This window comes from Triturus cristatus, chromosome 10 (genome assembly GCF_964204655.1).
Source record: "Triturus cristatus chromosome 10, aTriCri1.1, whole genome shotgun sequence".
NCBI lineage: Eukaryota > Metazoa > Chordata > Amphibia > Caudata > Salamandridae > Triturus > Triturus cristatus.
In genome coordinates, this window is record NC_140593.1 from 1,125,077,579 (window position 1) to 1,125,102,221 (window position 24,643).

General features: G+C 44.5%; 1 protein-coding gene across 2 annotated transcripts in view; it reads right to left on the reverse strand.

The window, feature by feature from the left end:
• HS3ST6 (heparan sulfate-glucosamine 3-sulfotransferase 6) overlaps positions 1-24,643 on the reverse strand; it is a 147,203-nt gene that overhangs the window by 13,363 nt on the left and 109,197 nt on the right. Inside the window, exon 1 of one of the 2 annotated variants that reach the window (XM_085629361.1) lies at positions 3,743-3,831. The exons of the other annotated variant lie outside the window; for it this stretch is intronic. Within the exon in view, the coding sequence (XP_085485487.1) occupies positions 3,743-3,765 (23 nt within the window). The 5' untranslated portion in view covers positions 3,766-3,831. Of the gene's footprint in view, positions 1-3,742; positions 3,832-24,643 lie in introns of those variants that run through there. 2 annotated transcript variants of the gene reach the window in all.

The following is a 24,643-nucleotide window of genomic DNA, read 5'->3' on the forward strand; positions in this document are numbered from 1 at the left end:
ATTCAAATGTGGTAGTTGTGTTGTAATTTTAGTGTTTTCGTTGGGGGTCTGTACTCTTCTAACTGTTGTGACCCATTATGGGTGTTACACTGTTGTATTTGTGGCACTTCTGTGATGTAGTTGCAACGTGGTAGTGTTACAGTTATAAAATAGCAGTTGTTGTGTTCCACTGTGTTCTAGCAGAAGTGCTTCAGTCTTGTAGTTGTGGTCTTATAGTTGTAGTATTTTAGCTTTTGTGTTCCATTGCTGACTTAGTAATTATCAGGGCCACTAGAATTATGCGACTATGCAGCCGCAACAATTTTCGTATAATTATAGATTTGCCACATTTGCCACATAATCCATCATCTGCTGCATAATCTGCAGATTGTAATTTTAAAATTATTTCTAGATCTAACTGTGCAAAGGTTGATAAAAATACAGTGACGCGTGTTGCTGCACAGTGGAAGGCCCTTTGTAAAGGTTGACTGGTCACATTTCCGATGCTTATTGCTATTTTTGGGTGTGTAAACTGGTACTAATGAAGTGCACCTAAAGCCCAGACAGTGTTGACAAGGGGGGGAAAAGGTACACAATAATGAAGTATTACTTTTGTTTTTAAAGTGCTGTCTAATTTACCTTTTCTTGCTGCATAATTTACTCAAGGCTGCTGCATAATTTGGCCATCCCCTGCCGCATAATTCCAGTGGCCCTGGTAATGATGTAGCTGTAGTGTTCTGTTTGTAGTGTTTCAGGTGTTGTGCTCCAATGTGTGTGTTGTAGGAAGTCGGTGTTGCAGTGGCATTATTGCTATATTTAAAGTCTGTAGTTGTGTTTCACTGTGTGGAATTTGTAGTGTCCCAATGCTGTTGTTGCAGTGTTGTAGCACTGTAGGTGTAATGCTGTAATGGCTACTGCTGGGACCCATAAAAGCAAAGATTGCCTGGCATCACAGTGACCAGTAGCGGGCACCCACCGGTGCTGAGACTTGAGAGAGCCCTGCAAGCTGAGTGCTCTGGTCCGGTGCAGGTTTTGTGTAGTGGTCATATGGTTGTTTCTGTTGTAATGGTGGGGACAAGCTCTTGGCCAAGTTATTTGTTGCAGAGTGATCTGAAATGGCAAAACACGCGGCCTGTTTTATAACAGGCAAATAAAAACAAGAATATAACAATAACGACAACAAAAAAACAAAATTATTAAAACCACAATAATAACAGCAAAATCCAGCTACTGATGCTGCTACTTTGAAATGGGCGTGATTCATAATGGTGCTTTAAAACCAGTACTGGCCTTCACAGTGGTTAATTTGTGCCGGTGGTGGGCACTTGTACTTATTTTTGGAGAGAGGGGACTTGTTTTTCATCGGACACTTACTGAGAGCATGAGAAAGAAACCCAGAAAAGGCCAGCTTTTGGCATGGACGAGCTGGGCCCAGGGCGCCAATCTTTAGGGGGGCTCACGGAGCTCTCTGCATTAAGGTTCTGCAGACAGCAGTCCCTCTAACCTATTTCTCACCCTATACCTCTATCAATATATCCATTACCTCCACTCTCTCATTCATCTCAAACCCCATACCACTATTATCCCCAAAATAACCCTATCGAGACTCTTCCCTGCTCCACCCCTCCTTCCATCATCTCATACCTATTTTTACTATTCCGATTCCCCAAAACAAGCTTTTCTAAACCCTCCCTCTGACTCTTCCCCCTCCCCCTCCCTTTTACCAATACCCCTCCACCTCCCTTTTGCTCATCCCAAGCCTCCTCTACTGCTGTGATCCAAAATAAAAAACAATTCTAAATCCTTCCCTTCTATCCCTCTGCTATCATTTTCAATCCAAATAACTGACTAACATGTCCACCGCTCAAATTAATTTCATATTTCACTATACTAATTCACCACTAATCCTCTATGGGTCCCGGAGTAGCTTGCTACTCGCCGAAAAGCCCTTTGACGCCTCATCAGGGGTAGTAAGTGCTATATAAATGCAATTACAATACAATACCACGGCTCGAATGATTCCAGTTAAAGCAGTTGTAACTAGGCCGCAGTAAGATGTTTTAACCGCGCATCAGTCCCTTTACTTGCCCTCACCTCTACCCTGATACCTGCTGCCACACACCAACACCCCCTCCAAACCCCAACAAACTTCTTGGCACCAGGCTGATGGAGCTACGCTGGGGTAATTCAGGTAAAGAGGGGGAGGCAGGAGATGTTTGTGTTCAGAGGCAAATAAATCAGGGACTGACCTGTGAAAGGGACCCCCTGCTGCCTCTTTTTTGTTCACCAGCAGCAGCGAGGCCAGCAAAACTCTTTCAGCCGAGGGCGCTATCCGAGCAAGGGCTGGCTACGCTTCTAACCTCACTCAACCAGAGATGGCCGCCTTCTGGCTGACACCATTGGAGAGAGCATGCGGGGTAACGGCTAGAGCTGCAGACTTTGAAACTGGGGAGCCAGGTTCGAGGCTAGGCGTCGACTCACAGCGTCGGCTCAAGATTCTGTGATTCTAGGCAAATCTCTTAATCACCTGGTCAGGGGCATAGCTTGGTCAGTAAGACTGGGAGGGGGTGGGAGGAGCTTTTTAGACAATCACACTTGCATATCATGTAAGTCATTACATAAGATGCAGCGCATGAGGGGGGCTTAAAGGCCAGTAGAAAGGGAAAGGAGTGTGACATTTTGACTGGTACATACAACCCAGTGTTTTGTAAGCTAACCATGTTTTAAGACCTTCAGATGAGAGTGTATGTGTGTGTGTTTTTTACTGAGGATTTGAAAATCCCAGGTCAAATCCGATAGATACACTATCAGAGCCAACTCCTGTACCCAACTGTTTATAAAATAGCACATTTATTAGGGGGGTGTAACCAGTGGTTAATTTGTAAAAAAAAAATAAGTGCCGGGGCCCTCGTCAAGAGGCAGCTTGCACCAGCCCATTTCTCCTATTCGCTCTGCGTAAAACAAACCCAACTACTGACCATGAAAGTCTGGCGTAATGGCAAGAGCTGCCGACTTCAGAGCTGGGGAACCACGTTTGAATCCCGGCGCCGGCTCAACATCCTGTGATTCTGGGCACATCTCTTCATCTCCCCATAAATGAATGTGTCCTTAGGCCCTGAAAACCACCGGCTCAAATTAAGCACTAGGTGTAACACCTCAAACACCCCCCCCCCCCCCCCCGAAGCTACGCCCCTACTCCCCGTGCTTATCAAAAATGAATGGTTCGTTGTGTAATGTAACTGTTACTCATATAATGCGCTCCAATAACTTCGGGTCGAATTTGCGCATCATAAAACTGCAACAACAAAAAACAATTGGAGACTAACAGTCCGTTCACTTGACCCCCCCTAAACAGTCGTGCACTGTTTACTAAGGGGGACATCTGGCTGCCATGGCCTGCACGCCGCGCCGGGGGCCACGACTCCAATCTTTCACATTCAACGTCTTCAACGGCAAATTGCGCCGAAATAAATCCCGCGCAGGACGTTAATGCGCGCATCTGCGTCAGCACGGGCGAATTACTGTCAGGAGTATTCAACCCCGTGCGAGGATCACAGGCCCGCGCCCGACCCGCGCCTTCCAGAGACCAAAAAACACACATTCATCCTGTTAAGAAAGTTCATCTCTGAGGCCCGGCTGCTGCCGAGACGCTGCGCGCCTTCCCGCGCTTGGCACGGTGCCCGGGCGGCCCAAGAGCTGGCGGCTGAAGTGATGAAAGCCAGCAGGCGTGCTCTGCCAAAAACAATATTTGCAAAGATATTACCTCAAGTTGGGCTTTCCTAACATGGCAGCAACGGGGAGAATATCGCTTCTGAAGCCCACCGATTAAAGGTGCCTGGGTCAGCGGGTCCTGGGGGAGTGTGTGGGCACAGCGTCGAACTGATGATAGTAACGCGAGAAAGGGAGAATTGTCCACATGTTTGCACTGGCATAGGTGGAGATTGGGCGGGCACCGCTATCCAAAGGAGTTTCTTTCCACTATGAATAGTTTTCTCGACAGCGCTGATGATCTGTGGATTGATGTGCACTCGGGGGCGTATCCCATTATAAAAGACAAGATAACAAAGTAAGTGTCCGTGCTTGATTCTGAGGGCATTAACCGAAGTTAATTGCCTGCCCCCCAGAATAACGGGCCTAATCTTGAGAGTGATGGATTGCAACCCCCTGGAGTTATAAAAAACATTGCCAGAGTCACTAACTGCGAAAGCGATGGAATTACCAAAAAGAAAAAAAACAGATTGTCAAAGCCAATAGGTCTGTCTTTAATGTGGTAATGCGTGCAACCACATGTGTGTCTTACTATATTTTCAGGTGTTACAACAGTAGAGCCAGACCTGAGGGCCTTGCTAATACTAGCCTTGTTTTAAGTAACTAGTTTGTGTCATTTGGTGCGTCTGTGGTTAAACAAACGTGTGCAATTAGTACACAATTCTTGACAAAACATTGAAAAGTGCAAAAATTAAAACGAAAAAAGATTGTTTTCTGTATATAATGCAAGAATGAGATGAAAAAAACATAATATGGGAACATCCAATATTCTTTTGAGATGTTTATTAAACAGCCAATGGCATACAGTGAAAGGGAAATACCCCTCTGGATGGAGCCAGAGTTCACAATGTTTATTTTAAAGAATTGGTCTAGAGAAAGCTGTGCAGTCATGCTGGACCTAAAAGGACCATGCGCCACATGTCAATGGCGGCTGGTAAGTACAACATAGAGGGGGCCCATACACACACTTGCACAATCACGTACACCCATGAATTCACATGCAGACTCTTGCACACCCCCTCTGAATGAATGAATAAAATGTATAGAGCGCGAAAAGCTGCTCCAGAAGGCGCGTCCCGGCGCTGGCTACTAGTAGGACACAACTAGGAGAAGCTAAAAGAGGTAGGGTCGATCAGATTAGATCTCTCCAAAAAGTTGGGTCTTCGAAAAGATCTTGAAAGAATTTTCTAAAGTAGCACTTCTAATATGCTCAGGTGGAAGGTTCCAGAGCTTCGGGCCAGATAAGCGAAGGACCGACCTCCTGCTCTCGTTCTCTTGATCTTGGGGATGCATAGCAAGTGGTTGTTGGCTGAGCGCAATGCTCTACGAGGAAGGGATCTTTGAATTTCGTCAAGCCTTTCATTTGGTTGGCCCTAAACATTACCATTAGAGCCTAAAATGTTATCCTTTGATTGACGGGAAGCCAGTGAAAGCTTTTCAAACCATTTCGAATTGAATGTCATTTGGGAATGTTCAGGACCTGTCTGGCTGCCGCGTTCTGAATCCGTTGCAGTCTGTTTATCAATGCTTGGGGAGATCCTGAAGGCAGTACACTTGCATAGTTGCGTCTTAATGTGATCAGTGCATGAATAATGATCTTTCTGGTGTGTACCAGAAGACATTTGAAAGTCTTTCTTAAAGATTTCAACACAGAAATAAACTCCTGCGGTAGCATTGACAAATGGTTTGAATGAGAGAGCATTATCTAGCTTTACCCCCACATTTTTGACAGAGGTTGATGGTTCCAGGAGAGATGGGGGATGGGGACCCAATTCAGTAGGCCACAGATGGGCGTGGTCCGATACTGGAGATGCGCCAAATATCAAAATCTCCGATTTTTCAGAGTTTAGGCAGAGACAGCTTTTATGCATACAACTTGCTACTGCAGATAAACAACCCTGGAAATTGGCTGAGACCGAGACGTCCAGGTGTTTGAAAGCAAACATCAACTGGGTGTCATCAGCGTAGGACACCACAAACATTCACAACACTCACTCACAAATACACATACATTCATACATGCACTCATCACCAGCTAATAAAAACACAACACTTACCTGCTGCAGGTCTCGGGGAGGGAAGCCTCAGAGGCCTTAGGTCAGCCAATGAGGGGAGGCAGCAGTCCCTACCTCATCACAGAGTAGGATGAAGTCAGACAGACTGCTGACCCCACCCACTCTGTGACGAGGTGTCAGTGATAGACACTCGGCCCTAGGCACTTCAGGGCTTAAAACTGAAGCGCCCAGTATGAGGCTATCAATGACGCTCCACCTCATCACAAGGGGGAGGGCCTCGAGGCCCTTTACCGAGCTCAGGAGGTCACACCCACAAGAGCTGCGACATCCTTAGCCCAGCAAAGTTCAGCTCAGGCAGCCAGGAGTTTGCACATTTAGCGCATGCCTGGCTCCTGGCTGCCTGACCTGAACAAGAAGAGTATCTGTCAGGCTGACCTTTGCTCAGCCTGACAGACACTCCTAATGTCCAAAAGGTGCAGGTCCACGACCCCTCCGCCCTTAAGGATGGGCCGCTGTTGCAGCATGTTCCATGTAGGGCTAGGAGCATGAGTCGTTTACTTGTTTTGGTGGCAGCATGCTCCTTCTGCCAGAGTAGAAACACAATGGCAGCCACTCAGCTGTGCCATCTCCCTTCCTTGAAGGTTGAAGCTCCATTCCAGGAGTGTGCCACCGCCAACGCAAGCACCTGCAGCCTTGTTGGCCAGGATATCAGGCTTCAGCTATTGGGTACATTTTTAACTACATAGCCTTGGGCAATTTTGGGAAACTCCATACGCCTACTTATGTGTGATATTCCCTGAATTTGCAGGAGAATGCCAGTATAATTAAAAATGTACCCAGCTCTAGCTTTTAGCATCTGCCTCCAAAATGGGCCCTAATATTAGCACATTGTATACAGTTTTAGAATTGATTCAACCAATCAGAATCATTTGAAGGCTGGTGTTAACTAATGCTTGCATTCATTTTAAGTACCTTATATGGGTGGAGCAGGGCTATGAAGTTCACACGGATAGTAGTTGTTGGGTATTAACAGCTGGTCATTGTCCCCCGTCATTATCTGCGCTCACCTTTTGGCTTACGCCAATAATTTTATAGTTAACACTGACATCATAGGTCATTAATCGCTGTTAATGCCCGGATTAGAGGGCAATGATGCTTAATGTACCACATCCTTTGGAATGTGACAGCTAATCAGATTTAAATCCAGCGGTGTTTAGGACAGCACTGAGTGAGGGGACAAAGTGATCACTCATGCTGAAAACTTGTGGAATAATGGCCTAATATTTATCATCAATTTAATACTGACTAATTGATATCGCAGTGTGCATTAAGTGTGTCTCTGAATACTACAGAGAGAGAGAGAATTATGCGAAGATGCTGATGCCAGTGTGTTGTAACTGTAATAACAACAATGGTGTAAATTGTGAAGGGTAAGTGCTGGAAAAGATTTCAGATTCAGTGCAGAAAGCCATCAGACATTCGTCTCGCGCCCTGGGCAATGCTCAATATTATTTTTAATAACCCGCTGTGATACAATATAAATATGTATGGCCGTCCGTCGATTGACTAATAAAGTGCCCCTCACCTAAAATGTCCTCGGGGAGCCCTAATCCCCCCAGGTCACACAGCTAACGCGCAAGGAATGCTAGCCACGCTTGATTAGCCAGGAGCTGCTGCCGCATACATAAGTAACTATATCACATTCATATGCAAAATAAACAGTCGGCACTATTTTCGTAACAGTCTGGTTGAATGAGATCTGAAAAATATCCAGGGGAGTGGAACAAAAGGACATCTGAGTTGGTTTACATTTCTTTGCCATTTCCACCTCGTAAGATGGCGGGCATCCCATGAGCTTCCTGTCTGGGCTCAGCGGGTCACGCGGCACCATGGTCACAACATGACAGCGTCCATCGTCAACAATCTGTAGGCCAGCGCTTGTTGGAGTCCCTACCTAGACCTTAATATGAGCAGCTGGGCCTCTCAAATGCAGAACACCTTGTTAGCGGACGGGAATATAGAGCAAAAACAGCATGCTGGGTAGGAATAGTACGCATTGCAAAATGGCTTCCGGAGGAGCAAGATGGAGGATCGTGGGACCGATGCATGCAGGACCAAATTCCAGAGTCTCATTCTCCACTAGCTTTCCTTTACTAAGAAATAATATAGCAAAAATTAAGCTGAAATAAACTTTCTTCCTACAATAGTCAGGAATATACCCATGATGTAATGATGGCTGCTATGTGAATACCTGCTTGGAAATTCTAATCTTCATACCTGTTATCTGAGTGATATATGGGAAGAAATCTTAATCTCTGTATTTATGAAACCCACATTTAAAATATACTTCAGAATTTGTGTAAGGCGTTTGTTGAAAATGGTGTGATCCATACTATATAAAACTTTAAAAATAAACTAAAATAGATGTAAGCAGTTTTTTTTTGGGGGGGGGGGGTAGAGGATATATGGAAGTATACACAAAAAAGGAACCTATACTTCGACATGGGGCTACATTCATGAATAAGCCACGGGTACTACAAGAGTAAGTCACAAGTATTAACATCAATAACAATTAACAGCCAACTTTCCACTAGACTAGCATTTGCATGCAAATAATTGGTATACTAGCTCTAATATTTGTGCATAGTGTGCGACTAACTGTAATGGCTAACTTATGCAGTCTAACTCGGGGCTCCACGCTACTCAGGTGCAAAGTGCTTTAATGTCTCAACAGGGTTTGTAAACACTAAATAAATCTACAATACAATATATAAATGCCTTTCAAACATGAAGGACACTCACAATGCAGCAACTTCTTACAAACTAAAATGTACAAACATCCTGTGACTTCTGCCAACTAAACTGTACGGTGTCCTAAAGTGCAAAGCATGGGAGTGTAAAATAGTAAGATTTGCTTTTGTTTGATGCAGAAACCTATGACTGTTACAAAATCAGTGACTCCCTTACAAAAGGCCATAAAATGAGGAAGTGTAAGTCCTATAAATTTCCTGATGAGCTGAAATTCAGTGAAATGTACTTTCTTCCAAGAAGGAATTCTTGCTCCATAGGCTGCTAAAACAGAATCAGATCTCAGCCTTGAAGCATGGACTCACCAAGTCATCACATGTCTATAGCGGCCGCCTTCATGGACCATTGTGGCCTTGTTGGCTTTGGAAATTAGATATGCTCTATGGTCTTTTGCATTGAAGTGCAAAGAACGGTTGCTGCTCCGCCACACCAGAGTCCCGTGCTCTTCATGCCACTGGAGTCAAGCTATCCTGGCTGATGAGGGGTGGAACCCCGAAACCGATCCTAGGATGCTTGGTTCCAGTCCAGGGAGGACCTGGCCTGGCAGTTCGAGCTGGACTGTTTCCATTGGGTGCAGGGACAAGACTGATTTGCATATGGCTGGGTTTAAACTGGAATGGCATAGGGAGCAAAAAAACAATGGATTTATGGTCCAGATCTCTGTACTTGGGTGAATGTATGTCATTGTTCTGCATTCTGTCCATCAATTGTTCTTTTTGCATTTGTCACCCCAAGTGGGACGGGTATGCTCAGACGTGGGTCCCGTGCTCTCCATGCCACTGGTGTCAAGGTATCCTGGCTGATGAGGGGTGCAACCCCGAAACCGGTCCTTAGATGCTTGGTTCCAGTCCAGGGAGGACCTGACCTGGCAGTTCGGCTGGACTGTCCCCATTGGGCGCAGGGTCAAGACTGATTTGCATATGGCTGGAGTCCAAATGGCATGGCATGGGGAGCAAGAAAAACGATGGATTTAGGCCCAGATCTCTGTACTGGGGTGAATGTATGACATTGTTATGCATTCTGTGCATCAATTGTTCTTTTTGCAGCACCAGAGTACAGCACTACCTTTGAGCCCCAAAAGCAGCACTACATATCACCGACACCGCTACATAGCCGTGCAGCACTACCAGTGAGCCCCATAAGCAGCAGAAAACAGCATTACCATTCCAGAGTGCAGTACTACCAGTGACCCGCAAACACTACAGAACACAATACTGCCCCATAAGTGTGCAACACTATCTGAGAGCCCCAAAAACAGCACAACACTGCACCTATATGCCAGTGTGCAGCACTACACGACACCGCTACATAGCCATGCACTACTTCCAGTGAACCCCATAAGCAGCGGAACACACTACGATTACAGAGTGCAGCACTACCAGTGACCCGTAAAAGTTGCAGAGCACCACTATCAAACAGCCTCAAAAACAGCAGAACACTGCACCAACACGCCAGTGCGCAGCACTATCAGTGAGCCCCAAAAGCATCAGAACATGACACACCCACACCAGAGACTAGCAACACAAATGAGTCCCAAAAGGCGAAGAAGATAAAATAACCACCCAAAGCGCAGCTCTACAAGTGAGCCATAAACACACACACACACACACTAGAGAACAGCAATTGAACCTGAAAAACAGAACACAACCACACTACAGTGCAGCACTATCAGAGAGCCCCAAAAGAAGCAGAGCACAACACTTCTACAACAGTTGAGTGCAGCATCACCAGAGACATCCAAACGCAGAACACTACACAACCACAAGAGAGCACAGCCCTACAAGTGGAATCCAGAGCATAGCAGCAATGGACCATAAAAGCAGTAGAGCACAACACCACCACCACACCAGAGTGCAACACTACCAACGAGCCCAAAACAATCAGAACACACCTTCACCATGTCATTGCAACGGAAGAAGAGGATTGGCTGAAAGCCACTATAAGTACAAATATACTTTTAGTAAAATGAAAAGGTTTTGACTCAACCGGGCCAAGCATTTTTGTGAGGGAAACTGGAAAATGTAATTTTGCAGCCTGCAGCGGCTGTAACCCGCCCCTCCCCAACTGAGATGCATACCCACTCGGCACTGGCGTAACGAAAATTGAGGGGGCCTCCCTGCAAGGTACGTGGAGGGTAGGGTGACCAACCGTCCCTAAATTTCACGGACCGTCCGTAATTTGGGTCTCACGTCCGTTGTCCGTGATGATCCCTTTTACGGACGCCTTTTGTCCGTAATTTTGGGCATTGCAGGGAACAGCACTGTTCCCCGGCATGAAGCCTCAACTCTTTGACGGGGCCTTCTCGCACTCCTCCTCGGAGCACAGGAGCACCCGCCTATTGTCATTCTGTATGTGGCTAATGGTTGCCACATACAGAACGACAATGGGCCAGTGTGGGCTGCAAAGCCTGTGGTTGGCCTCTTCTAGCCTCAGTATTGGGCAGGGCATTCTGTCAGATGGAAGACGGTGAAACAAGTTAAAAAGAAGGGGCTAGAGTTCTTTCACAGTCTCATCATTTTAGAACTGATGCATTTTCAATATTATATTCAACGAAGGCATGGTTGCTGCTTTTTTATTTTATGCAACTAACAACCATTGATTGACAAAGCCAATAATTCTGGTTTGTTGCAGGTGTAACGTTACTTGTTGTGTTATATAGCTGGATACAATGACAGAAGAGGCAAAATACCAGCCGGGCGGTACACTATACTAAGCACAGATTTTTAGCTAAGGTGGTTTAAGCCACGCCCTTAATTACATCGAACACCCCCTTTGGAGAGCCCCCCCAGTTTTTTCATTCCACTTAAAGCCCTGGAAACTACACTATGTCACAGTCGCCTCACGTCCAGGCACTGTGCATCATGCATGACTCATGACTTCCACTTTTTCAGATTGCCCATGTGCAGGGGCATAGTGAACCCTCCCCCACTCCACCCCTTGCTTTAGGAACTACAGCAAGGGTGAAATTCTTGATGGGCCTCTTCTGTCTGCAACTCTGTAGACAAAGGCTCAGCTCATAATTAATATGAAAAGGTAGGCGAGTGACTAAGTGAAGGGATGGGTGGATGGCTGGATGTATGCATTAGTGAAAGGGTGAATGGATGAATGAAAGGGTGAATGGATGGATAATGAGAGAAAGGATAAATGGATGGATGAGTGAGTGGTAGGATGGATGAGAGAAAATGTAAATAGATGGATGTATGGGTGGAAGGGTAGATGGATGGGTAAAAGGGTGGATGGATAAGTGAAAGGATGGATGGATGAGTAAAAGGGTGAATGATGGGCGAGTAAATGGGTGGATGGATGAGTGAAATGATGGATGGATTGATGAATTGATAAGTGAAAGGGTGAATAGATGGACGGATGAGTGAAAGGGTGGATGGAAGGATGGATGAGTGAGTGAAAGGGAGGGTAGATGAACAAAAGGATAGATAGTGAAAGGGTGGTTGAGAGAAAGAATGGATAAGCGATAGGGTCAATAGATGGATTCAGGAGTGGATACGTAGTTTGGATGGGTGGGTGGATGGATGGAAGGAAGAATGGCTAAGTGAAAGGGTCGATGGAGAGAGAAAGGGAGGATGGATGGATGGATGGATGGATGACTGAAGGGTGAATGGGTGGAAGGATGAGTGACTGGGTGAATGGATGAGTAGGTGAAAGGATGGCTGGATGGGTGAAAGGGTAAATGGGTGGACGGGTGGAAGAGTGGATGGATGAGTGTACAGATGGATAGGGTGAAAGGGTGGATGGATGGATGAGTGAAACGGTGGATGGAGGGATGGGTGAGGGGAATGATGGATGGATGGAAGGATACATGATGGATAGGTTTGCAAATGGTTGAATATGTTTGGATATGGATGGGCTTACTTTTATACTATTCCGCTATCTCCTCTGTTGCGTCTGTAAAACCTGTCTGCTGTCCTGAATTTTTTTCTTGAATTTTGACCCTTTGTCCCGAATTTGCACCCTTGCCTCTGGGCTCAATTAGGAGCTCTGGCCGCTCTCCGGCCAGAGTGCTGTGCTGAGGGCCACCCCCCCACCCCCCGCTGCGGGGGCCTGTGCCACTCGGTATTCCACGCTTCTATTCTCTTTTATCGTCACTTCCTGTGCCCATCGCACACCCGAACGTGCACACGCACTAAAACGCAACCACACACAAGCCAAGCCCTCTGACTCCAAGGCACCTCACGCCGCGTCTGCTCGCCACAGCTGCCACCTGAAAGGGTGACGCTGGCATCACCACGCCAGTTTTATTATGGCTCGTACATTTCCCCCTGTACAGCAGCCCCTCGTAAATGCCACGTGCCATAGCCATGGTCAAATAAATTACCGGTTTTGAAGTACTTACAAATGTTTATTCGCCAAGTGGAACGGGGTGGCTTATCTGGCAGGCGGCGAGGTTTTCATTACATTTCCCAGAGGATGTCAATAAATCTGCTTCCGGCGCGCGCAGGGCGAGGTGCTGTTTGTAGTGATTGTTGTAAGGTTTTGCTCTCAGTGTCCGAGTGTTTTTGCCTCTCAGAAAACCACCAGCATCGCCCTGTCTGAACACCAAAGACCTCCCGTGTGCAGACGAGTGGGCTGAGGGCTGACCGCAGCACTGATAGTGCAACTTAAAGGTCGCGAGACATTTTAAATCACATTTTGACTTTTTAAGAATCTTTAAAATATGGTTAAAGGGAACGTGTGGGAAGGAGAATTCAGCAAGCCAAGTACAGTGGTGACAATCCACTGTGAAAAGGTGGTCCCAGAAGGCATACATGCCAACATTTAGAACAGGAAAGTGGGAGATAAAAAATAAAAAATTACCGTACGAGTGTATTTTCCGCATTGACTTCTATTGAAGCAGAGGCAATTTCAGGTGGCAAACAGACAAAATGGCTTTAAAAAATTGTGTTTTTCCAGCCTGAATCGGGCCTATTGCTATATATACACATTGGTGGGTGCGAAGATGGCTAGAGCGAGGCCTGGTATTGCGTGGCCGTATTTTCAGAAGAAAAAAACTAGACGGACAATGACATAGAAATAGGACTATGTGTTGACATGGGTCAGTACACTGTCAACATTTCTAAATCAATGAAAGGCTGAGTAGGCCCCACAGAATCTCTTCTACGCTCTCACACACACATTTACTTGCAGCATGATTCTTGGCATGGTCAAAGATGTCTGGTCTGCACACAAAGGCCTGTAGTGTAATTTTACCAGGCACATGAAAGGATGTCAGCGCCATATTGACTCCTCGCCAGGATAGGGTGCGATACAAGGGCTCCATTCATTGACAGCGCCGTAGCAATGATGCCACGGGCACTGGTGCAAGCAAGAAATATGGCCCGTTTCACTATTGGCGCAGTAGAAAAATACAGAAACTCTCAGGGCTCAAAGGGCACCAGTGCACTGCACCTGCTGCACCCATGGCAGCTACGCCCCCACTCATTGGCAAACCTCCTCAAGGGGCAGAAAGATGTAGAGCCCACTTCCTACAACAGGCACCACCATCCAATTAACGCCCTATCTCTCCCACTCCCAAAAAGTTGCTATATTTTTACTCTCCATTTTATCCTCTGCTTGGCTAAGCAGATAATTTGATTTTGCAATACTTCCAATACTAGTATCATTTTTCCTTCTTGCCTTCTGGATTAATACATATGAATTACATAAGGTGTCAGCCTGTTCCGTAAATATGTCTCCTTAAAGAGATCGCAGTCTTGTTTCCAAAAGTGTTATATTTTCTGGCATCAAAACAGTACACTACTGGTAAAAACTCTCCCTCAGGGCTAACACAACTGCAAGCTTAATCAAATGGAAGAAAGTAGGCCTGGGCGGAGTTGTACTCTGCAGAACTCCTTAAAGTGCCTGAAAAACTCTGCACTCCACAGAGTTCCGTCAGCGGCGCGGTCTATTAAGTCGCGCGGCTGCACTGATTTTAGGTACCAGGAGTTTGTCCTGCACTGTAAAATCAGTGCAAACAGCATTCCATGTTGCGCCAAAGGGCGCTGCTGCTTTCTACTTGAGTGTCAGCTTCCTCAACACGAGCGGCGGATTTCTCAACGCGAGCAGTTGTGACCTGCCTCCACAGCCCGCGTTGAGAAATCTCACCGGAAGCTGGGCCTAGAGCGTGATTTTTTTGTCGCAAGCACTAGCCAACTTAATGTTGATGAGCTATGCAAGAGGAAAAACTCTGCTTTGCGTCACTTCGCAGAATTTTGCAGAACTCCGTCCGGAGTGCGGAGTGGGCAAAACTCCGCAAACTCTTCCGACGGAGCGGAATTCTTCGCTCACCCCTAGAAGAGATATGAAACATGGAAGAGGAAGGCCCATGTGAACCGAGGGACCCAGACATGGAATTAACTGAGCGCTCATTTAAGCCAGAACTGAATAGCATGTGCTTCAGGAAAAAACGTTAAAACTGAACTGTTCCAACTCGCTTGTAAAAGAACTCAATGAACACTGTGGCCGCAACTGAAGAACACTGGATTAGGACTCTTGGGTCCCTAATTGGATTTCAGTTTTGCACATGCAAATGAGGGAACCACTTTTGCCTGTGCTAATGGAATTGGCAAAACCCGAGCCTCTCAAGGGCATGCAGAATGTTCATCACTTAGACATGGAGGGCATTTTTGCAAGACCACCACCTCTACATCCCAGCGGCGTCCTGATGAAGGAGGCGTGTTGGGTACAATGGACTACCAGCTATTCTTTCCATTCGAAAGCAGTGAATGTGAGGTAGAAAGTGGGAGAGAGGAGGAGAATCAGAGAGAGAACAAGAAAGTAAGAGAGAATCAGAAAAATAGCGACAAAAGAAAGAGAGCAAGAGCAAAAAGTGAACAGGTGAGAGAGAAAGACATAAAAAAGTAATAGAGAATGAGATTAATAAAATGAGAGTGAGAAAGAAAAAGTACAAAATGAGAGAGAAAGATAAGAAAGAAAAGAAGATCGAGCAAAAGAGAAACTAACTTAGAAAGATAAAGAGCGTGAGATTGAATGAGAGAGTGAGAAATAGTGAAAGAGGGATAATGTAAAACAGAAAACAAGTGAGGGAGCGCGAGAAAGGTAAGAAAAGGAGGATGCAACAAAGACCTAAATATATTGAAAGTAGGCTGTGGTAGAATTTAGTATACGCCAGAGTAATTGGAGTAATTTTGGTAATTCTGCCTTACTCTTTGACAGGGAATTACAGATAATTACGCAATAACTCCTGCATGCGTGTTTAAGCGTAATTTATGGGTAAAAAATCCTACTATAAGAGCACATTTAGCCAGCATGACTGGCCGCCCGCTATAAGTATTCTGGTGTATTTAGCGTTGTTTCATAGTGTAAAATGCATCTTGGTGTCCATTTTGGACTTGAGGGTGAATTTTGCACTATGGAAATAGTGCTAAATACAGGTAGTAAATTGGGGGAAAATCCTACTCAAAGAGCACATTTAGCGAGTGCGAGCGGCTGCTCCCGCTCGTTATTCCTGTTCTGTTGCATTTAGCGCAAAATGCATCCTCTCATCCCTTTAGATTGATGCGAGGGGGCATTTTTGTGCTAAGTAATAGCGCCAGATGCAGAATTATTATTCTTGCGTAATTCTTAGGTAACGCCGCATAACTACACTACACAAAATTACGGGAGTTAAGCACACCCCTAAATGAAAGAGAAGGATTTTTTAATGCCACGATTTTCTTGTCAGCTTTATTCTTTTTGCTTCTATAGGATTTTTAGAAGGCAATTACATGTTTCCACATTTTCATTAAAAATCTCCCACTTCCTCCCAAATTACACCGCTTAATTATTGATAACCCTCCCCCTCGTCCGCCTTGATCGAAGCTGGTGCCGCAAGACAAAGCCGGCACTAGCCTTACACCTCCGCGTCTCAAAGCCATCCAAGCTTTAATTTCATCTACAGTTAATTCTTATTGACCTTAAGATAATGTCTGGAGAATGCTAAGTATGGCCTGCAGGGCAGCAGAGAGAATTTCAAATAACAGAGGCACCCGGCCATGGCCGAGGCTGGGGATCGACACGCGCTCCGGCGGCAAACGCAGGATGGACTACCTCCTCACTGAGGGACCAGTGTGCAGGTTGGCAGGATGGTTCTTCCACAGAAGGGTATGGAGCTGTAAAGAGTAGTAAGTCGTTCAGGGAGCTATGGCTCCATGGGGCATATTATCAAGAAACAGCGTTAAAATTATTGCTGCTTTAGCGGCAGAAAACTGCAGCTAAAGCGGCGATAATGGGCTTGATAATTTGCCCTCGAGAATTCCCATAGAAGCCCAAGTTCTGGTGTCAACATGGGCTTCTATTGGAATTCTCTGCGGCATATTATCAAGCCCATTATCGCCGCTTTAGTGGCAGTTTTCTGCTGCTAAAGCGGCAATAATTTTAACGCCGTGCTTGATAATATGCCCCCATATCTTTCTTACGGCTCCATCGTCCCGCCAACTGTATATTACTGCCAGTTTTTCCCTAGTCTGAGTTGGAACAGCATCAGCTTTCCTTATACACAGGACATCACAGTCACGCCACATGCCTGCAAACAGGTTGGGGCTGGACAAACGATGAAAAAAAGATGCCTTATATCTGGTGAGTGATGTCTGTAGGTGGAATGCTTGTCGCAGATCTATAGCGTTCAACTCATATTTAAACACCCAACTTGCCATTGCTTTGTTCCAAGACTGATAAAAAGAGTACCATTTGGGCATGTTAAAAAACAAACCTATTAAACATGCTCTCAAGTGACAATTCTTCATGGGGGCGCTTGTTATTTATTTGTGTAGAGGTACTAATCACATTGTCGCATCATTGTATGCTCTTGTTAGATTTCACCCTACCTTCAGTACTACAGTATCCCACTCTTGATCTTTGATTGGTTAAGCCAGTTTCTCGTTGGGACTTTATTAGAGAACTGTCAGAAGTGTAAGTGATGTCACTGGGGGAAGTGACATCAGCCGTGTATGGCTAAGACTGAAGGCTGTGGTTGCTCATTGGACACCACTCTCCCAAACCACCATCTTTTTCCTGTGCCTGCTCCTGTAGCAACGAGGAAAAGCTTGAATACATTCAATATGACTTTCATTCAAGTTCTCTCGAAGATTCTGCAACCAATCAATTTTTCAGCCTTCAATGACATAATGGAAATATGTTTTGTGGTTCCAGTTTAATAACTGTTGGTGAAAGCAATCAGTTATGTTTAATTACTTAAACATTTCATTCAAACATGAATCCTCTGTGCTCTTTTTCATAGTTAACTTCTTAAATCCCTGGTGGGCCTAAGGAATCCTGTTTATAAGTAGTAATAATTGTCCTACTGTCTGTCCTAATACCCTTGGCTGGGCGATTTCTTGGTCTTCATTTACCTCTTTCATAATATGTTCCCCAGATTTAAAGACACCTAAAAGCACTGCCTACTATAGTGTATCTATACTTGTGGTGTGCGAAATTGCCGTTTATTTTCTTGCAATTTTTTTTGAAGTTCTGTGGATATATTCACATATTTGAAAAGGTTTCACAGTTTTTCTTTTTGCAATGTTTGTGTGAAAATCATGACGTTTGTAACAATTTATGCCTAATATGTCCTCATTTACCAGAAATAAAACGGTTCTGCATAAGCACTTCACGGCTAGTGTTCTTCTGCTGCACAATCCCATTGTGTGTAAAAAGGGGCCACAAAAGGCCCGCATTTGATAAAGGCAATTGGAAAAAAGTAGCAGCTGAAAAAGCGAGCAGTGAAAGAACATAATAGTGTGTCCATGCTCCAGGGGTGGGATAAACACAAGAAGTGGAAGGAAAGCCCACACAGCTTAAGAATAGGAAGCAGGCAAATGAGAGTGACAATCAAGCAAAGCACAGATAAGCAATTGGCAGGTTCTATGCCCACTGCAAGATCCTAATATGTCTCGCAACATGCAGTGCACACACTATTTTTAGGTGAGACCTAAAAAAAAGCTGTGTCAGAAAGCTGACAGGTTAAAGGAGCCCTGGTTAACTACCAAATCTGGCAGACATTGAAGTACTGCTATCAATTGTGTGAATATAAAAGTAAAAAATGTTCTAGGGCGAGGTAAAAGCCCTCCATCCAAGATATGCCAACAGAGTTGATGGTGTCAATGCATAGCACAGTTGAAGGGCAATATTTTCAATGATAATTCATACAAGAATTTTTATTAACTCTCTTAGAACATCGCCTGATATGGTCCATAAGCAATGTTGGTTAACACGCATTATGTGGTGACAACATGATAAGTTCCTTGAAAGAGCTAAATAGGAACAGCAAGGTGTGAGGGCCACCTCTGATTGGCCGGCTGAGCATTATTACATCACATTCTCCAGAGGCGTTGAAAGCAGGCCTTTATTTTCAGTTAATGCCCTTTATAAGTAAGCTGAACGGCCAGCACTATCAGAACAAACCACTGTAACTTTTAGAAATCCGGTGGTTAGGCATCAGTTATTCAACTGCGTCTGAAGAATAGCCATTCCCATCTTTTTACAATTACCATTTCAATATTGTATCTCTATGATAAGGAAACAACAATGGGACGGTATAAACAATGCATAATTCAATAATAAAACAGTACTTTAAACTAACTTAAATCAGAAGTGCCAAAAATACAATTTTGCTGCGCCTTTGACAGAAATCTCTCAATTGTGACTGACAGTCAGATTTTGTTGACCTAAAAGCCTATTTCTTTCGAACAGCTACTTTATTCAAAGTTCGGTTTGGCAAAAAAGCAGTTACAAAACAAACAAAAATAGTTTTCTCAGAAAAAGTATCCTGTCCATGCAATTTCTGAAGCTGTGAAAAATAATTTGGCAAGGTGCGAAGAAAGGAATTTGAAACATATTTGAAGTGCCCATGGGTGTCTGAAACGCCCATCAAGTGTTGAGAGACTGGGACCGTCCAGGAAAGAAAGGCAAAAGAGGAAAGTTAAATTGTTTTTTATATTCAGATAAAGAGCTCTGAGAACGCTAAATGCTTATAAAAATCTATTATAGGAAATTAAGTGTGGGCGATGATATTTAAATTTGCAACAGAAATAAAAAAAAATGTGTCTTTAAAAGTCTTCAAAATAATTTGACCTTTTACGCTTCTTCTGCTTTGCTTTTACACTCAACAGAATACCATCTCAAAACACTTGCAATAAAGTATATTAAAAAATAAAATAGAGTCAGAGTAATAATGACAACCCTACTAGGCAGGCTTAGATCTCTAAATTTTGCAGGTGGTAATCCGCCACCACCATACCGCCTCGGTTGAGGGTGGGGCACTTGTCACTATTCTAAATGAGGCCCTCATTTCTTAGAGCTCCTGTTTTTCCCCGGTTGGTTTCTGGTGCCCACCCCAGCAGAATACTCTATGCCTGGGTAGGGAATCTCACTCCCATTATTTGAAATATGTTGTCAAGGACTGAGCTCCAAAAGCCATAGACCTTAGGGCAGTGCCACAGTGAATGAGGCAGTGAGCCCATTTCTCATCAATCTCTCAAGCAGGTGTCCAGTTGCCCCATATCAAAGGTGTGAAGTCCAGGAGGTTATTTGTGCCTTCAATATAGTAATTTAAGATAGTTTGAACCTCTCCTATTCTTGGGACGTCCCTGTCTGGATGCCGTATGATCTTATTCATTCTTCATCCGAGAATGAGGTGTGCTAAGAGTCCTGAAAGCACGACTTTGGTGGGAGTTCTGCCATTCCCAAGGCTTCACATATATTGCTCATGTCAGCTGTTTGTAGGAGCTTCTCGAAGGATATGAGTTCTACCTTTGCATCAGGTCTAATTGTACAAGTGGAGCCCAGTGGCAGAACTGTACATAGTGGAAGCTCTCCTCCTCCTCAGGATGAATTTCTGTCAATTTGTTCAAAGGGTTTAAGCAAGCCTTTGCTGAAACGTTCTCCCATGTTTCAATATCTGTTCTTCTTCCAGTTTCTAAAAACCTCCCTGTCCTGCCCCAGTTGGAAATCTGAGTCCCCCGACGTGGGTCCCGTGCTAGGTGCTACCCTGAAACCGGTCCCAGGATGCTCATCGCCCTAAGTGTGAAGAGTATGCTCAGATGTGGGTCCCGTGCTCACTGTGCCACTGGATTCAAGCTAGCCGGGCTGATGAGGGGTGAAACCCAAAAATTGGTCCCAGGATGCTTGTTTTAGGTCCAGGGACGACCTGGTTTGGCAGTTTGGGCTGGACTGTTCCCATAAGGAGCAGGGTCAAGCATGATTTACATATGGCTGGTTCCCAATTGGTGTAGCATGATGAGCAAAAAAACGATGGATTAAACCCAGATCTGGGACTGGGGGTGAATGTTTGCATTGTTCAGAATTCCGTCAATCAACTGTTCTTTTCACTTCAGCTGAGCACTTGTCATTTTGACATGCTCCATGTACCGGGATTTGACATACTCCATGTATTGTGATTTCCAGAAATGAAAACTTGGAGAACTGCATCCATAGAATTCATCATCCATTCATCGTTCCGGGAGGCTACACATGGAGGTCATTATGACCATCCTTCTATGTTTGCTACAATGTACAAATAAAAGACACATTTACCATATGGTGAGAAGAATAAAAGTGAACCTAAAATAGCAGGATGAAAAAACCCGGAAATTGATTAAATGTGCCGGAAACTCAAACAAGGTTAGAAAACGGAAGACTAAAATGATAGATGGGATGCCAGGATATATCTCAAAGTTCCTTTTAAGTATTTATGGCTCTACATCATAAAGCACTTTACAAGTCTATATTGCAAACTATTTCCTGAAGCAGTTTACGAGCCATTCTTACCAAGAGTACGGATAGGTTGGGCCTGCGCTGTGTAACATATCACAAGGCCCACTCAACGGGTATCTTAGAAGTGCGCACCCCAGATAGGGAGTGACATGGGTGGACTGCCCCGGGCAACTGGTCTTGTTGTCCATGCTCTGAGATGCATAGGGCCTCAAATTCATGGTGGATAAGCAATGTCCCATAAATGAGCACGTGAGGGAGGTCCGGGCATTCTGGAGCAGTTGAAACTTGCTATATGCATAATGTCCATTAATTATGTGTCTTGCTTCCTCACCCTAAGTGCGCCAGGTATGCCTAGATGTGGATCCTGGGCTCACTGTGCCACTGGAATCAAGCTATCCTGGCTGATGAGGGGTGAAACCCCGAAACCGGTCCTAGGATGCTTGTTTTCGGTCCAGGGAGGACTTGGCTTGGCAGTTCGGGCTGGACTGTTCCCATGAGGCTCAGGGTGAAGACTGATTTGCATATTGCGAGGTCTAAACTGGGGTCACATGGCGAGCAAAATAATGATGGATTTAACCCAGATCTCTTGACTGGGGGTGAATGTTATGATTTGTTCTGCATTCCGCCCATCAATTTTGCATTTTTAACGTTAATATATTGGCCAACATCACAAAGCTGGCCAAAATTATTTAAAAATCTGCTGACGAAAGGCCTGCTGAAGGTAGGTTAATGGAAACCCAGTGTACAAAACCTTGATGGCAAAACACGTTTTCATTCAAATCTCTAGTAAAAGTGACAGTTTGCAACTTCATGACGTTATGAAGTTTCCCACATTGGCAAAAATGTGCTAGCAAAAATCTTTGCACATCCTGAAAAAATATCACAAACTTTTTAAACAAAAACTCTAGTGTATTTTTCTAATGTATAGTACTACCTCGTTAAGTGAATGGTCTTATGAAAGCCCACCAGCTTAATTCCTTCATGTAAAATGAGCACATGTTGGCGACTTGGATAGAGAAAGTGTATATAATAAATAACAACGTCTCAACAGGTGAAATGCAAAAGACCGTTATATAAAACATGCACAATAGTTGCACAAAAAGGAGACAGGGAGGCTTCAATGGTTATTAGAGCAATGCAGAACAAGTCTAAAAAAAGATAGTAGCTGCACTATTTACATTGAATGAGTGTAACCCATAAAGGAATTGTGCGTGTATGTGCTTGTAAAAAACAAAGTGAACGGCGCAAGTGACAAACGGAACAGCCGAGAACAACAGAGGAAAAACAATAGTGGCAATATTTACAAAAAACCTTTTTAGGTTCAAAGTAATTTGTTGCAAAGATTGAAGGAGATTTGACAGTTTGATGAACCATAGAGTAGTGGTAAAGGTTGCGCTGGAAGGTCAACGACGTTTTGACCTATAGTCAGTTCAGGTCATATTCAGGACCACGTTACAATTTTATGGGTGCTGAATGGAACGGCGTTCCAAGTCAGGGTAACACCAATATATCCGGGATTTGGTGTGTGGGGACAAGAGGGGAAAAGCATCGCCAGCTGGGGTGCCCAGGGTCAAACCCATAGGGTAAGACCACGTTGAGCCAGAGAATGATTAAGGCGTCCGGTAAGTGGAGTGAAGGCTTAGAGGAATCAATTATTGGCCGGCATCGTGTGGAGGACGTCCGGTATCCGTAAATCACGAGAGTCCGGGAACTGGGGTCGTGAGGAGGATATCTGGGGACTTGCGCGTAAGTCTAGGAACAGTCCAGTTGGGGAGCAGAGGTCCACCGAGAGAGATGGGACCATCTGCAAGAAAGACACCACCGGGGGCAATAATTTGCACACACTAGTCGTGCCAGGGAATTACCCAGGACCAAGGTGTATCTGCCAGATGCTTGTAGGATGTGGCTCTACATCTCTCTGCTCTAAAAGGCACGGAAGAGACTTGATGGAGAAATTCATATGTTTGTCTTGTCTTCACCAATACGGATCCAGACATTTCTTTCCTTTTTTAATTTTAATTGAGCGACAGTTAATCCGCTTCAAGTTTGTGATGTCTTTTTGAAAAACTTTGCAAACTACATGAAATTCTGAAAAGCAGCTGTAAAAAGTAAGCTACAAGTAGGTTATTGTTGGAGAAAAAAATCCAAAACCATCTTTTAGCCTGGCAAGATTGTTTACTGAGGTTGGAAGAGGATAGCATTTTCCGCAATCTCATGAGGTGCAAAAGTTATGAACTTTGCCGTAATTTGCTAATAAAATGATAATTACACATACTCGTACTTTTAATTGATCTGAAACAGAATGTGAAGCTGCTCGCTCAGGAAATGTATTTTCGTGTTTAATCAATTTTTTAATATATCAATTTCCTGATTCGTTATATGGTCTAGTACAGAAATTAAAAAAATAAATTACCAACATGATTTCAGGTCAGCTCTAAGTCACATTGAAAAAATCAAAAGGTACTTAGATACACATACTGATTCTGACACCAGACAAGCTCTGAGAGGATCATTCTAGTAACTGCCCAACAGCTCACTTGAAACTTGCACTGATTAATTGATCAAATAATGTTTAAAGCTGTTCTAATTTATATTTGTGTGACATTCATGATTAAGATTTTTGTATTCTTTATTTGCAAAACGTTATCGAATATATTATCAAAAAATGCAGCTACAAATAAACAATTAATTTAAATTCATGGTGCCAGATTATTCTTTGGAATACAAATCATGATTAGGAGAAGTTAAGACATAGGGCCTTATTATGAGTTTGGCGGTTCGTTAACCATCGTACCAGCGGTCTGACCGCCGCGAGCTCAGATTTCCGACTGCCGTATTACAAATAGGGCAAATTGCTATTGCAAAGACTGCGGCTGAAACGCTGACACTGCCAACACACCACAGACTGCCGGGGTCGCAGTCGGCGAAAGCAGCTGCCATATGGCGATACAGAGGAGTTTCACCACCGTCTGTTTTACTTGGCTTTCCGACGAGCCGACTGCGGCGGTGGGACCGCCATCTTCAAGTTTGTGGAAACAAAGGATTTGGGGTGCGTATTCACCCCATTCCTGTTCTTCCCATCAGAGTTTGAAGTAGATCCTTTCTTCAGAAATCCCCTTCACAGCAGCATCTTCACCCCGAGGATTTTAGCCCTGTTTGTGGTGATTTACAGGTGAGTCCTTTTGTGCCATAAACCCATTGCCTGGACTACCCACATATGGACCAGACTCCATGGGTAGATGGTATTTTTCCACATATATCTTGCATACGTGTGCATACAACACATATGCAGTTGAAATGTTAACACAGGCATCGATACATATAGAAAAATATTCACCACCGCCGCAAGATCTTCGCAGCCACACCGCTGG